The sequence below is a fragment of the Garra rufa genome, chromosome 10, assembly GCF_049309525.1.
Source record: "Garra rufa chromosome 10, GarRuf1.0, whole genome shotgun sequence".
In the NCBI taxonomy this organism is placed as follows: Eukaryota; Metazoa; Chordata; class Actinopteri; order Cypriniformes; family Cyprinidae; genus Garra; species Garra rufa.
In genome coordinates this window covers 31,265,929-31,282,502 of record NC_133370.1, presented here as the reverse complement: position 1 = coordinate 31,282,502, position 16,574 = coordinate 31,265,929, and the positions used below count along the sequence as shown (strand labels likewise).

The window sequence follows — 16,574 nt, the reverse complement described above, 5'->3', positions numbered from 1 at the left end:
ATATATATATATATATATATATATATATATATATATATATATATATATATATAATTATTTTAAAATTATTTTAAATATTTATAATATCTTCAGAGATGTTATTTATTATCTATGAAAGCCCATTTCCACCACTGAATAAAGTTATCTTACCTTACAATTCTGACTTTTTTATAAATCTCAAAATTCTGATTTTTGTCTTGCAAATGCAGGTCTTTGTATTTCACACATTTTTGACTTTTTTCTCAGAATTGAGATATAATCTTGTAATTGAGAGTTATGAAGTCCAATTGTGATTTTATATCTCAGAATTATGAGTTTGTCTTGCTATTCTGACTTTATACATATCTTAATTCTAACCAACTAACTCGCAATTGAAACTCACAATTCTGAGGAAGAAAATTACAATTTCAATATATAAACTTGCAGTTTATATCTAAAAAACTCTGAATTGTGATTTTATATCTCAGAATTGTGAGTTTGTATCGTAATTGCGAGTTTATATCACGCAATTCTAAAAATAAAAGTCAGATTTGAGAGTTCCGACTTTATAACTCACAATTGCGAGTTTATATCACACAATTTTGACTTCTTTTCTCAGAATTGTGAGATATAAACTTGAAATACGAGGTATAAAGTCCAATTTTAATTTCTATCATGTAATTCTGCAAAAAAAAGTCAGATTTGAGAGTTTATAGTTAGAGTTTAGTTTATTTTTATGTCTTCAGTTCTGACTTTATAACTCATAATTACGAGTTTATACCACACAATTTTGTCTTTTTTTCCCAGAACTGTGAGATATAAACTTGCAATTGCGAGTTACAAAGTCTGGTTTTGAGGGGGAAAAGATTGTTCTTAGAATTGCGAGTTTATATCTCAATTCTGACTTACTAACTCGCAATAGTTTGTTAAAGTCAGAATTGCGAGATATAAACTTGCAATTTATATTTAAAAAAAGTCAGATTTGCGATTTTATATCCCAGATTAATGAGTTTGACTTTACGAGTTTATATCACGTAATTCTGAGAACTGCAAGCTTATATCTCAAAATTCTAAGAAAAAAGTTAGAATTGCGAGAAAAAAAAATCTGAATTATTTCATAATTATAATAACTTATATAGTTATAAATAATGATTACTATATATACACACACACTCACAGGCCACTTTGATAGGTACTGTACACCTGTTAAACCGCTCATTAACAAAAATATCACATGGCCAATCACATGGCAGAAACTCAATGCATTTAGGCATGTAGACATGTTCAACACGATCTGCTGAAGTTCAAACTGAGCATCAGAATGTGGGGGAAAAAAAGAAGTTAAGAGACTTTGAACATGGCATAGTTGTTGGAGTATTTCAGAAACTGCTGATTTACTGGGATTTTCATGTCCAACCATCTCTAGGGTTTACTGAAAATGGTCCAAAAAAGAGAAAAAATCTAGTGAGTGGCAGTTCTATGGGCAAAGTGCCTTCTTGATGCCAGAAGTCAGGGGAGAATGGCCAGACTTGTTCAATCTGATAGAAAGGCAACAGTAACTCAAATAAAAAAGTCGTTACCAATGAGGTATGCAGAAGAGCATCTGTAAACACACAATATGTCGAACCTTGAAGCAGATGGGCTACAGCAGGAGAAGACCACAGATGCCATTCCTGTCAGCTAACAACAGGAAACCAATGTTACAATCGCACAGGCTCACCAAATTGAACAAAAGAAGATTTCCTGGTCTGATGGGTCTTGATTTCTGTTGCGGCATTCAGATGGTAGGGTCAGAATTTGGCATAAACAACATGAAAGCATGGATCCATCCTGCCTTGTCAATTGAGCATTGTTTAAATCCAACAGCCTAACTGAGTATTGTTGCTGACCATGTCCATCCCTGATCACTGTGGCTACTTCTAGAAGGATAATGCACCTTGTCACAAAGCTCAAATAATCTCAAACTGGTTTCTATGAGTTCACTACACTCAAATAGACTCCACAGTCACCAGATCTCAATCCAACAGAGCATTTTTTTAATCTAATTCTTCAGAAACCATTCTAATATGCTGATTTATTATTAGAATATCTATGCTGGCAACAGTTGTGCTATGCCAAATATTTTTTTTTAAAACGTGATACTTTTTTTAGGATTCTTTGATAAATAAAAAGTTAAAAAGAACAGCATTTATTCAAAATAAAAATTTTACTAAAAACATAAGTCTTTGCTATCACTTTTAATCAATTTAACACAATCTTGCTGAATAAAAGTAATAATTTCTTTCAAATAAAAAAGAAGGAATGAAAGTTTACTGACCTCAAACTTTTGAACAGTAGTGTATATTGTTAGAAAAAAATTCCATTTTTTAAAAAATGTTGTTCTTTTCAACTTTTTATTCATCAAAGAATCCTGAAAAAAATCACAGCTTCCAAAAAATATGTATATATTAAGCAACACAACTGTTCCCAGTACTGATAATAAATCAGCATATTAGAATGATTTTTAAAGGATCATGGGACACTGAAAACTGGAGTAATGATCCCAAACTTTCGACCAGCAGTGCAAATAAAAAAAAAAATCAAATTATAAAAATATTATTTATTTATTATTAAAGTTAAATAATCCTACACTGAAGCTATACTGAGTTAAAGTGTTAGAATTTGCAATTCATTTTTTTTTTTTTCTAAAAAAAAAAAAAAACTAACTACAGATAAAATAAAGTTTAGATATCAAAAGAATAATTCGGGACATCCAAAACACTTTCACACCACACAGTTTTGTGTTGACAATTTCTCACTAGTTGAAATGATGGCACTTATTTTTCTCAGGCAGAGAGAGACCGCACTGAGCATGTGCTGAGTAAGTGTCATTACTCTAGTTTGTTTGTGACTGAGAAAATGTATTGTGTTACAACTGCCTCCGGTCTCCCCTAACTAGCACAGAAAGATTTTTTGAAAGCTAAAAAACAGAAAAACAAGCACGCTGTGCAAGAGAACATCTCATCCCACTGAAAATCCATACACAAAGCTCAGTAACCAAAATTTAAATGCAACACCCACAACAAAATGTGATCTTATCTTTCAATCATTCACGTGATCTTGAACCGCTGAACCCATTAGCAAATATTTGTACAGCTCTTTCTCTGTAGTCCAAAATTACAGAATGTTTTTTTTTTGGGGGGGGATGGATTTGCCGAACAAACACTTCAGCGTGACTTCCTCTGGCCACAGTTACATTAGCGATTAACCTCTTCGTGAACCTTCTCTCATGCTGCCGCTTAGGTCTGTGTGCGGAATCATAGAAAATCGTCGTCAGCTAGGAAAATGAAGCAAGAAACTTATACTGTTTGAGAGTCGAAGCCAAAAAGCACTCAAGATGTCACCCTGAGAAAAAAAAGTCCCTGTGGAATAATGCCCTCGCTATAAAAACTGTGAGCGTAAAACTTTGAGTGCTACACTAATGCTGAAAATTGCTGGCACTGACACATAATGTGAAGCAGGCTCTCAGAGCTACACAACTGTGGCCAAACACTAAGTATGTTGTGTAAGACGTCCAAATGCAGAATGAGATGGATTGGCTTATTGAGTGGAGAGCCCACCTGGATGTACTTGTGGATGTGCCAGGAAGCTTGTTTGCCATCGTTGACAGACTCCACGGTGGTGTTGGCCAAGCCGGCGATGTCTCCGCCGGCAAACACCCAGGGTTCACTGGTCTGCATGGTTTCGCTGTTCACCTCAGGTGTCCCCCATCCGTTCAGCTTTACTGGTTCCAGGGCCTTCTTCACTGTTCCAGCACACAATATTACAGAGATCAGAGTGGTTAGAGTATATCAAAACTGGATTAAAACAGCTTTTCAAGTTTTCTATTTCAAATAAATTCTGTTCTTTTGAACTTTCCTGAAAAAAATATCACCGTTTCATAAAAAATATATAAATAAATTATAATGCAGCAGAACTGATTTCTATGGAAGCCACTAAATTAAAAAATAGGTAATTGTGACTTTTTATCTCACAATTCTGACTTTTTTCTCCCAATTGCTAGTTTACATCTTTGCAATTCTGACTTTTTTCTCAGAACTGTGAGGTAATAAAGTCAGAATTGCATGATATAAACTCATAATTTTGAGAAAAAACTCGGAATTGTGAGTTATAAAGTCAAAATTGCTTGATATAAACTTGCAATTGTAAGATAAAGCCAGAATGGAAATCTGACTTTTTATTCACAGAATTGCTGAATATAAACTTTAATTCTGAGAAATAAAAAAAGTCACACTTTCAATATATAATCTAGCAATTCTGACTTTTTTTCCTCAAAATTTCAGATTTACATCTTGCAATTCAGTCTTTTTGTCTTAGAATTGTGATTATAAACTCGCAATTGCAAAAAAAAAAACTGTTTTAGAATTGTGTTTATATCTCGCACTTCTAACTTTATAACAACCAAGTTAAAAAGTCACAATTGTGAGATATAAACTTGCAATTACCAATTGCAAAGTCAGAATTGCAAGATATAAACTCACAATTGTGAGTTATAATGCCCAATTTTGAGGTGAAGAAAAGACTAATATATTCTCAGAATTGTGAGTTTATATCTCACAATTGTGAATTTTTTAACTCACAATTATGTTATAAAGTCAGAATTGCGAGATATAAAAGCACAATTCTAAAACACTTTTTCTTGCAATTGCAAGTTTATAATTACAATTCTGAGTTGTTGTTTTTTTTTTCTCACAATAACGAGTTTATATTTCACAACTTTAAGAAAATTTGGAATTCGCAATTGTTTTTTTTCTTGCAATAACGAGATAAATCTGAAAAATGTCAGAATTGCAAGACAAGAAGTCGCAATTATCTTTTTATTATTATTATTATTATTATTATTATTATTATTATTATTATTATTATTCAGTGGCAGAAACGGTCTTCCACAGATTTCAAGATTGATAATAATATGGTTAATAATATATTTTTGCTGTTTCAAATAAATGCTGTACTTGTAAACTTTCCAAAAAAAAAATCACTTTTTCTAGAATAAATAAAAAAATAAAGTAGATAAATAAATGCAGCATAATTGATTTCTATGGAAGCCTGTTTCCGCCACTGAATTAAAAAATAGGTAACTGTGACTTTTTAATCTCACAATTCTGACTTTTTTTCTCCCAATTGCTTGTTTACATCTTTGCAATTTTGACGTTTTTTTTTTCTCAGAACTGTGAGATATAAACTCAGTTCTGAGAAATTAAGTCAGAATAAACTCATAACTCTGAGACATAAACTTTTTTAAGTGATTTATAAAGGCAAAATTGTGTGATATAAACTTACAATTGCAAGATTTAAAGCCAGAATGGCAAGATATAAATTTGCAAATCTGACTTTTTATTTACAGAATTGCGGGATATATACTTACAATTTTGAGAAATGAAAAAAGTCACGATTTCAATATATAAACTCACAATTCTGACTTTTTTTTCTCACAATTGCAAATTTAAAAAAAACAAAACAGTTTTAGTATTGTGCGTTTATATCTCATATAACATATCACATAACTGAGTTAAAAAGTCAGAATTGTAAGATATAAACTCACAATTGTGAGTTATAATGTCCAATTTTGAGGTGAAGAAAAGACTAATATTTTCTCACAATTGCAAGTTTAAATCTCACAATTCTGACTTTTTTACTCACAATTATGTCATAAAGTCAGAATTGCTTTTTATTTTTTTATTGAGATATAAAAGCACAATTCTAAATTCTAAGTTTATAAATCACAATTCTGATTTTTTTCCTCACAATAATGAGTTTATATCTCACAATTCTAAGAAAATTCAAGTGTTTTTTTTCTCTCAATAACAAGAAAAATCAGAAAAACGTAAGAATAGCAAAATAAGAAGTCGCAATTATCTTTTTTTTTATTCAGTGACAGAAACAGTCTTCCACAGATTTCAAGATTGATAATATAATAGTTAATACTACTTTTTTTTTTATTCTGTGACCAAATCCAAAGAATACTGACTCCACAGGCAGTAATTTTGCTTAAAAATAGTTTTTAAAGAAACTGAACAATTTCAAGTGAGCTTTAGACTTAAACAAGCAAACCATTAATCATTTAAGTATTATTTCCTAGTTAAAATGGAGAGGGAAAGAAAACTAAATTTATAGACATTTAGAAATACAATTTACCACAATTATTAATTTATAAACTGCCAAACTACTCACACAGGATTGTGGGATATTATAGATAGCTCAGCCTTCAAAAATCAAGCAGATGACGGCACTTTCATAGACAGGATGTTATTCAAACACTGAATTAACACGTGTCTTGATGCTTTCCAACCTACACAGTTTTCTTTCAGCTTTTAGACACATCCAAGGACTTTTAAATGGATGTATGTAGTTCTTTCCCTTAACGGTCACACAGGTGTCCTAGCAGAGTAACCACATGTGTAATTCACATTCACTGTGAACATGTTCCACTAAGTTACACCCGACAACCAGAAAATATCAGAAATATTATAATTTAAAACCCAACAAATTTTTTTATGTCTTGTTACTCTCATGAACATGCAGAAAAGAAGTCATTATTTTGGTTTACCTTGCACACAAAATGAATTCTCATAGCTTCCTAACATTATGGTTAAACCACTGATGTCACATCGAAGATTTTAGCGATGTCCTTACTACCTTTCTGAGCCTTGAGCGTGGCAGTTCATCCAAAATACCTTACTTGTGTTCCAAAGATGAATGAAGGTCTTACAAGTTTGGAACGACATGAGGGTAATTAATGACTGAATTTTCATTTTTGGGTAATCTATCCCTTTAAAACCACATTTGGAAGCATGTGTTGTAAACAACAATATCCTATCCGAGTCATATGTGAGCCAGAGTAAGTGCAGCCTTATAGACATAGATTCAATGCCACAAAACTTCGATTTTGATTTTACAGGATCTTTAAGTGTCCAAATACTTTTTGGTGCCACTGAGGACACAACTGTTCACTTAGAGACTGCTGGATATTGTTTAAGCTGAAAAATGAAGACATGTCTTTGATGGAGGAAGAAATGACAGTCCCTGCGGATTTCTCCCTGAGACAAGCAGAGGAATTTGTAACCCTGACGGCCCTGTTGATGCTCTTGCTGTGGCTGTTATTGTTGAGTATATTTTCCCTTTCCTTTTTTTCGAGCCCAATCCCCTGGTCCCTCCGTCAGCTCTCCTCGCCTGACGCTCCAGTGATCATGAAGACTGCCGGCCTCATCACTTTCAGCAAAAAAAAAAAAAAACATCCTCACACCCTCCTGTTTGTTTCCCTCCTCCCCCCCACCTTTTTTTCTGTCTGTCTCATGCATACACGCGGGCTGTGGAGTGTGACAAATCTAAGGGACTCCTGAGATCTTCCCCTTAAATGAAATGGCCTCCTCTCAGAATCCAGTAGTAGTCTCCAGAGTAACTTCTCATACAACTGCTCATTGCCAAGCTCTATTAGAAGATGGAATGGACGCCACTGTGTGAAATACAAGCAGGAAGACACTGGCATGAAGAAATGCAACAGCTTACAGAAGACAAAGCCACTTTGGATGGATGAAAGTGAGAATGCAGAATGCATCACTTAAAATGCAAATATATGAATTCATTTACTATTATGGATGCTGAAAGAGTGATGTGAAAACGTCACACTGCTTCAGAAAATGACAATTCTGTTATGTTTTACTCACTTCATGTCACATCTAAAGCTGTATACCATTTTTGGAACACAAATCGAGGTTAAAAAGATTCACAGTGGCCTTATCTTTAAAACAGGTCTTAGTAAGACAAGTGTTATAATCTTCTCCCCTGTAGCTCTTGACTGATGACTTCTGATTGATATGTGTTGTCCAATCAAATTAACCAGTTGATTCACTAATTGGAAGGAACGATTCGTTTACGAATAGGACTGATCCAGTCAAATGAGTTCTCAAGCTTAGTTCACTGACTCAATGATCTGCAGATCTCAAGTTAGCAGTTCACTGGAGGAGAGAATTATTGGTCAATAATGACTACAATTTTAGCCTGTGCCAGTATTATTTTAATAGTACTTATATACTCATTATATCTTTAATGAGAATTTATTTTTATATTTTCATTTTAGTTTAAGGTTTAGACATTTTGTTATGTGCTTTTGACATGTTTAGTTTTTGAAATATTTCTATTCAGCATTAGTTTTTATTCAAGTAATTTTAATAGACCAATTTTGGTGTGTGCAAACAGTAACAATGTTGTTACTGTTTGCATACACCAAAAATATATTTGCATTTTCAGTGATGCATTCTGCATTCTCACTTTCATCCATCCAAAGTAGCTTTGTCTTCTGTAAGCTGTTGCATGTCTTCATGCCAGTGTCTTCCTGCTTGTATTTCACACAGCGGCATGCATTTTAATTGGTCTATTAAAATTTGTGGGTGGAGCCTATCTGGTGTCAGAAAATACGTAGCAGTTTATGGAAGCCATGGAAAAGATTGTATCCCACATTATATACAGCTTACTTCCCACACTTTTTTTTTTTGTTTTCCCTCAGAAAATATAAAATTCTGCCATGAAACTCTAGATGACGCAGGCTGACGGGTTGCTAACATAACTGATGATATCACAGAGTTATACGACTTGGCACAAGCTGGTTCATGTTGCATACGCAACCAATGAGCTTGCAGCTATTTAAATGGCTGGTAGCATTCACTTGGGCATTTCGCAGGGTGCTTTAAAGGGGTCATCAGATGCCCATTTTCCACAAGTTCATATGATTCTTTAGGGTCTTAATGAAAAGTCTCTAATATACTTTGGTTAAAAATTCTTAATAGTAGTGTAAAAAACACCCTTTTACCTTGTCAAAGTCAGCTCTGCAAAATATCAGCTCATTTTATGGCATGGGTCCTTTAAATGCAAATGAGCTCTGCTCGCCCCGCCCCTCTCTGCTGAGGGATTACGAGCTTTAATGCTTACTTTAGCCGCATTTAGAAACTTGCCAACAAGCACATTATTAAGAAAGGACATTTGCAAAGATGCATAAAAAACCCTTATACTCACTTCTGCTGTGGGTGAAGCTGCATCACAAATGATTCACATGAACATAGATGCATATGTAGATCGGGATCGATGTTTTCCTTTTAAAAACGAAAGTAACGTTGTCCTCTGCCTCTTAAGCGGCTCAGATGTCGGGAGTAAATGACTACTGCTATGTTTATTATTACATCCAATAAACAGGACACCTCAATCGCTCAATTAGAGTCTTCCTCTGCACCTGAGTCGACACAATGGCGATCGTATTCGGACTGTTTCAGCTCGGTGAGGGCGGGTCTAAGGTAAGATGCTCATGGCAATCAACTGTGTGCCGTCACAACGACAAGAAGCTGAGAATGACCTAATTTTAAAAAGGGGATACTACTTTTAAAGATTAAAAAATACCACTGGGTGGATTTTTATCAATTGTAGGGTGGTTGTGTACACAAACTGCCAATACACATTAATGTTCAAACAACATGTAAAAGTTAGTTTTGCATCCAATGACCCCTTTAAGAGTTCCTCTGAAACCCTACACCTTCCCCAGCTCCACCTGTATAGATCTGCTACGGGTTATTTCATGCTATTTGTGCAGCAGCAGTATGTCTTAAATACTCACAGCACCGTATCGCCATATGCTTTGGCAGTAGGAAGTTCTGTACTTGCTTTCAGCAGCAGCAGCAGCAGCAGCAATAATCTACAACTACAGCATTAACCAACAGCAGCAGCAGTGTAGCAGATCTATTCCACCATTGTCATATCCATTACCATGCTAAACTTTTCAGAGAGTTGTCATGACAGAAATGGTTTTCGTTTTGTTAACAATACTCAACACTTGTCTTGAGTCTCCCAAAAAACTTTTTGCCTCTCACAGAAGAAAATAACAGCATGCAGGATCAGAACAACATGAGAGGAAGAAAAATGATGACAGAATTAATATTTTTTGGTGGACTACTTATTCAACTGTGAGCATGTCTCAAAACTGCATTGCTTTGAGGCCTAGGGGCCTGAATACAGACAACGTCATGCTTCATGGGTCCAGCAAAGGGTCCTCACAGTGGTAAAAGTAGCCAGTCAGCTGCTCATCCCGCTGGCCAGTGGTGATCTAATCACGGACCAGCCTGCCCACCCAAGATTGCAAGGGGGAGAATTTCTCACTATCTCAGCTTTTCTCTTCTCTAACGCCACAACGCAACCCTCTTCTGTCGGCTCTGCCGGCCATTGGAGTGGATAAGTAATTCATATCTTGGGCAAGGTGCGGGGAGTGAGTGGCATTTATAAGCTTGCTATCTCTGAGCTTCAAGACGGTGATGAAACGACTCTCCGCTCAGAGACATTACAGTGTTTAGGATGGATGACAGGTCTTCTAGAGAGCAACAACACTGGGACAACAAAATGCTAAGTAAAGAAAAAAAACATCATGAGGAGGTAAAAAAATAGCTGGGTGAGTGTGAGCCGACAAATAGACAATGAAAAGCAGCGAGGTACAAAAGTCAAAGGCCACATCTGGGATTTAAAATCGTATTTAAATTTGGAAATAAACTGTTTTAGGATCTAAAAAATATAAAACAAATGAACATTAAAGAGATTATGTTCACGTTCATCTTTGGAACACAAATTAAGATATTTTTGATGAAATACGAGAGCTTCCTGACCCTACATAGACAGCAATGCTTTTACCACATTTAAGCGCCAGAAAGGTAGTAAGGACAGTGATATAATAGTCCATGACATCAGTGACATCAGTGGTTCAACCTTAATTTTATGAACTTATTATTTTTGTATTAATTATTTTTCTACATCAGAACAAGCGTCAAGAGCACCACATGCGTACATCGTGGAACTCCTGTGAACGTTAATCGAAGACTGACACGGAAGAGAAGAAATTGTTGAATAAAGTCGTTTATTTAATACTGTAACTCTTTGGATCATTAAAGCAAACCATACAAAACCAAATACTAAGACGTTTTAACATTTTTGGTAATTTTTCTATTTAATGTTTACGTGTTGATATTATTTACGAAGAAAACAAGAAAACAAAAAGATCTTGGTCAATATATATAGTCAAGCAGCACAGAATATGTGATCCAGACATAATATGTGAACGTGTGGTTGATGTTTTTGGCTAATCTGCTGAAATAAGGTTGTATTTGTGATGGTGGATTGATAAAGGATTCCCATAATGAAACAAGGCTCTCGTTTTGAGGGTCTTATCATCTCCTGCCTCTCCCTCAGAGTGATGGTTATCACACTGTGGCTACTAAAATCTGCTAAGGAAAGATAAGTGGGGCGGTGCTGAATGCTTATTGACGAGAGAACAGTCTGGATTCTGTGATGGCTCGCTGGGGAAATCTTTCACATGGACCACAGGTACCCCAACATGTGCTCTAAACTACATCAGAACCAGTTTTCAACTGGCCTGGTGTGCAACACAAAACAATACGCAATGGAATCATTAATTTGGGTACATTCAAACTACATTGCCAAGGAAACAAATACAGTTATTTAATTCCTTAAAGTAAGTTTTTTAAAGAAGGCTCTTCTGCTCAACAAGCCTGCATTTATTTGATCCAAAATGCACCAAAAGCAGTAATATTGTGAAATATTTTTACTATTTGTGCATATTTTAAAATTTAATTTATTCCTGTGATCAAAGCTAATTTTTCAGCATCATTACTCTAGTCTTCAGTGTCACATAATCCTTCAGAAATTATTCCAATATGCTGATTTGCTGTTTAAAAAACATTTAATTATTATTATTATTATTAGTAGTAGTAGTAGTAGTAGTAGTAGTAGTAGTAGTAGTAGTAGTAGTAGTAGTAGTAGTATTATCAATATTTGAAACAGTTGAGCAAATTTTTTCAGGATTCTCTGATGAATAGAAAGATCCAAAGATCAGCATTTATCTGAAATAAAAAGCTTTTGTAACATAAAAACATGTAAGAAATCTGGGGGGAAAAATTATACTCTACGCTGTTTTCAACATAATAATAATAAATGTTTTTGGAGCAGCAAATCAGAATATTAGAATGATTTCTGAAGGATCATGTGACTGGAGTAATGATGCTAAAAATTCACCTTTGAAATCACATATATACTCAAATAGAAAACAGGTTTTTTTAAATAGTAAAAATGTTTCAAAATTTTACTGTTTTTGCTGTACTTTGGATCAAGTAAATGCAGCCTTGGTGAGCAGAACAGACTACTTAAAAAAAAACATTAAAAATCTTATTGCCCACAAACTTAACACTAACTACAGCTAGAGTCACCAGGCTCAACCCTGACCTTACCTTCTGGATCATTCAACATGGAGCCAAAGGCACTGATGATGAAGTCTGCTTTTAGGTGAACGATTTGCTCCTCATCAACAATCCAGGTCCCATCATCCTGCTGCTCTGTGCGGCAAAAACGCAGGCCTACGACACGTCCGTCTTTTTTGATTACCTGATGAGGGAACAGAAAGGGCAGGAACTCACACTTTTCCTCTTTGGCCACCTCCATCTGAAAAAAAAAATCAAAAGAGAATCATGTTATTCTAATTTCAAGCATTGTCCTTAGAACAAATGCACTTCATGCATTCATCATCAGAAGATGGTCATGACAAAAATGTGTATGTTGGTTATACTTCGAAAACTTCATAGAAACCTGAAGATCTTCCTGAGCCTGCTTACAGACAAGCACCACCTGTTTTGCTGTACTGCACCATTTATTTGGAGACCCAAATCTCCCCAGTGAAGATCTCCTAGAAGTTTCTAAAAGCCAAGTTTCAAAACCCAGAAAGCATTACTGTATCTTCTGCTCTTTACTTAACCCCCCAGCTTATCCTATTCCTTCCACTGTATCTCCTGATAACTTTACCAGTGCATTGCCTTTTTCCCTCTTAAGAATCTCCAAAAAAAAAAAAAAAACACAACGTATAAACCATTTACCAGGTTCAAAAGTCCAAAAACCCTTCCACATGCACTCTTGACCGTCTCCTCAACCCTTCTTTTCTCCATCTTCCACTCCAATTAATCACCTCCACCATCACCTGACCTCCCTAACTTCCTCCCTAACAGAAAAGAACCCACTAGAAATAATGGGAAGGACCCACTTCATCCCCACACCCATTGTAGTTCCACAGGGTTCAGTACTCATACCAGTTCTGTTCTTCCTTTACACTAAACGGTTATGTAGTTTATCTCTCATTCTCAATGAGCTGATAATCAATTCATACATTTATCATTAGAAGGTGGTCATGACAGAAATTTAAGTAGTGGGCATACTTTGAGAACTATAGAAACCTGAAGATCTTCCTAAGCCTGCTTACAGACAGCATCACCTGTTTATCCTGCTGCACCATTTATTTGGAGACCCAAATCTCCCCAGTGAAAATCTCCTGATAACTTGACCAGTGCATTGCTTTTTTCTCCTTAAGAATCTTCAACAAAACACTCCAGTATGAACCATTTAGCAGGTTCACAAGCACAAGAGTCCAAAAAACCTTGCACATGAACTCTTGACCTTCCCCTCAACTCTTCTTTTCTCCATCTTCCACTCCTATTCATTACCTCCACCATCACCTGACCTCTCTAAAACTTCAGTTCCTCTTTGCATCAGTTTGTAGTCATTAACATCTGACAGGTTATATGAATCTGTACTGACCTCAAAGAACAGTAGTTTTCAAATGGTAGGTAGTGACCCAAAAGTAGGTGACAGGTTTGTTATGACTAAACATAGGATAAAACAAAATAAATTTCATGTCTGTTGTAAAGCAAGACAACTGTATAACCACACCGAGTTTGCTGTGTTTAACCATATCCCTGCAGATTATACCTGCAAGAACAACTTCATTGATGGAAATTGGTTTCGAAATGGCGCACTCCACAAAAACAGCCCTAATCACAGCGATTGAATTACAGGGTCTGCACTCAAATTTTTTTCATCATACCTTCAGAAAAGATCCCACTAGATATAATGGGAAGGACCCACTTCATCTTGGAGTTCCACAGGGTTCAGTACTCATACCGCTTCTGTTCTTCCTTTACACCACATGGTTTTGTAGTTTATGGTCTCTCATGACTTTATCTATCATTATCATTGAGATGATAATCATTTAAGAAATGCATTACATTTCTGTGTCATGACCACCTTCTAAAGATTAAGTATTAGGTATACTTTGAAAACCGGAGCATCTCCCTAAGCCTGTTTACAGACAGCATCACCTGTTTATCATGCTGCACAATTTATTTGAAGACCCAAATCTCCCCAGTGAAAATATCCTAGAAGTTTCTAAAAGCCAAGTTTCAAACCCCAGAAAGCATTTCTGTATCTTCTGCTCTCTACCATCCAGCTTAACCTATTCCTTCCACTGTATCTCCTGATAACTTTACCAGTGCTTTTTTTCACCTTAAGAATCTCCAACAAAACACTCCAGTATAAACCATTTACCAGGTTCAAAACCCCAAGAGTCTGAAAACCCTTCCACATGAACTCTTGACCTTCTCCTCAACCCTTCTTTTCTCCATCTAACACTCTTATTTATCCCCTCCACTATCACCTGACCTCCCTAACTTCAGGTCCTCTTCACATCAGTTTGTAGTCATGGACATCTGACAGGTTATAGGAATCTTTACTGACCTTTCTCAACAGTGAAGAGCAGTAGTTCACTGGTGGGTAGTGACCCAAAATTGGCTGACAAGTCTGTTCTGACTTGTCATGGACAGAGGGGATGAAATAAAATAAATGTCATGTCCAATGTGAAGCAAGATAACTGTAGAGCCACACAGAATTTGCTGTGTTCAACCATATCCCAGAATATACCTGCCAAAACAACTTCATTGATTAAAATTGGTTTCGAAATGGCACACTCCACAAAAACGTCCCTAATCACAGTGATTGAACGACAGGGTCTGCACTCACATTGTTTTCATCATACTTTCAGAAAAGAACCGACTAGATATAATGGGAAAGACCCACTTCATCTCCACACCAACTGGAGTTCCACAGGGTTCAATACTGAGACCAGTTCTGTTCTTCATTTACACCAAACTGTTTTGTAGTTCATGTTGATAATCAATAATTCATACATTCAACTTTAGAAGGTAGTCATGACAAATTTAGGTACTGGGTTAACTTCGAAAAATGTTTTAGAAACCTGAAGGTCTTTCTGAGCCTGCTTACAGACAGCATCACCTGTTTTACTGTACTGCACCATTTATTTGGAGACCTAAATCTCCCCAGTGAAAATCCTAGAAGTTTCTAAAAGCCAAGTTTTAAACCCCAGAAAGCATGTCTGTATCTTCTGTTCTCTACTTAACCCTCCTATTCCTTCCACTGTATCTCTTGATAGCTTTACCAGTGCATTGCTTCTTTACATTTAAGAATATCCAACAAAACACTCCAGTATAAACCATTTACCAGGTTCACAAGCAGTCCAAAAACCCTTCCACATGAACTCTTGACCTTCTCCTCAACACTTCTTTTCTCTATCTTCCACTCTTATTTATCACATCTACCACCACCTGACCTCCCTAACTTCAGGTCCTCTTCACATCAGTTTGTACTCATGGGCCCTTACTGACCTTTCTCAACAGTGAAGAGCAGTATTTCTCTGGTGGGTAGTGACGCAAAAAAGGGTGACAAGTATGTTCTGACTTGGACTGAAGGGATAAAATAAAATAAATTTCATGTCCAATGTGAAGCTAGATAACTGTAAAACCACACAGAATTTGCTGTGTTCAACCATATCCCAGACTATACCTGGAAGAACAACTTCATTGATTAAAACTGGTTTGGAAATGGCACACTCCACAAAAACAGCCTTAATCACAGCAATTGAATTCCAGGGTCTGCACTCACTTTTTCATCATACCTCCAGAAAAGAACCCACTAGATATAATGGGAAGGACCCACTTCATCCCCACACCCATTGGAGTTCCACAGGGTTCAGTACTCAGACCAGTTCTGTTATTCCTTTACACCAAACGGTTTTGTAGTTTATCACTCTCATGGCTTCATCTCTCTTTCTCAATGAGCTGATAATCAATTAATTCATACATTCATCTTTAGAAGGTGGTCATGACAAAGAAATTTAAGTACTGGGTATACTTCGAAAACTTTATAGAAACCTGAAGATCTTCCTAAGCCTGCTTACAGACAGCATTACCTGTTTATCATACTGCACCATTTATTTGAAGACCCAAATCTTCCCAGTGAAAATCTCCTAGAAGTTTCTAAAAGCCCCAGAAAGCATTTCTGTATCTTCTACTCTCTACTTAACCCTCCAGCTTATCCTATTCCTTCCACTGTATCTCCTGATAACTTTACCACTGCTTTTTCGCCTTAAGAATCTCCAACAAAATATCCAGTATAAACCATTTACCAGGTTCACAAGCACGAAAGTTCAAAAACCCTTCCACATGAACTCTTGACCTTCTCCTCAACCCTTCTTTTCTCCATCTTATACTCCTATTCATCACCTACACCATCACCTGACCCCCCTAACTTCAGGTCCTCTTCACATCAGTTTGTACTCATGGGCATCTGAAACGTTATAAGAATCTTTACTGACCTTTCTCAACAGTGAAGAG

General features: G+C 35.9%; 1 protein-coding gene across 1 annotated transcript in view; it reads right to left on the bottom strand.

The window, feature by feature from the left end:
* The window catches only part of dpydb (dihydropyrimidine dehydrogenase b), a 212,100-nt gene that overhangs the window by 115,903 nt on the left and 79,623 nt on the right, over positions 1-16,574 (bottom strand). The window contains exons 11-12 of the mRNA XM_073849425.1: positions 12,294-12,504; positions 3,579-3,763 (exon numbers count right to left, since the gene is read on the bottom strand). Coding sequence (XP_073705526.1) covers positions 3,579-3,763; positions 12,294-12,504 — 396 coding nt within the window. The remainder of the gene's footprint in view (positions 1-3,578; positions 3,764-12,293; positions 12,505-16,574) is intronic.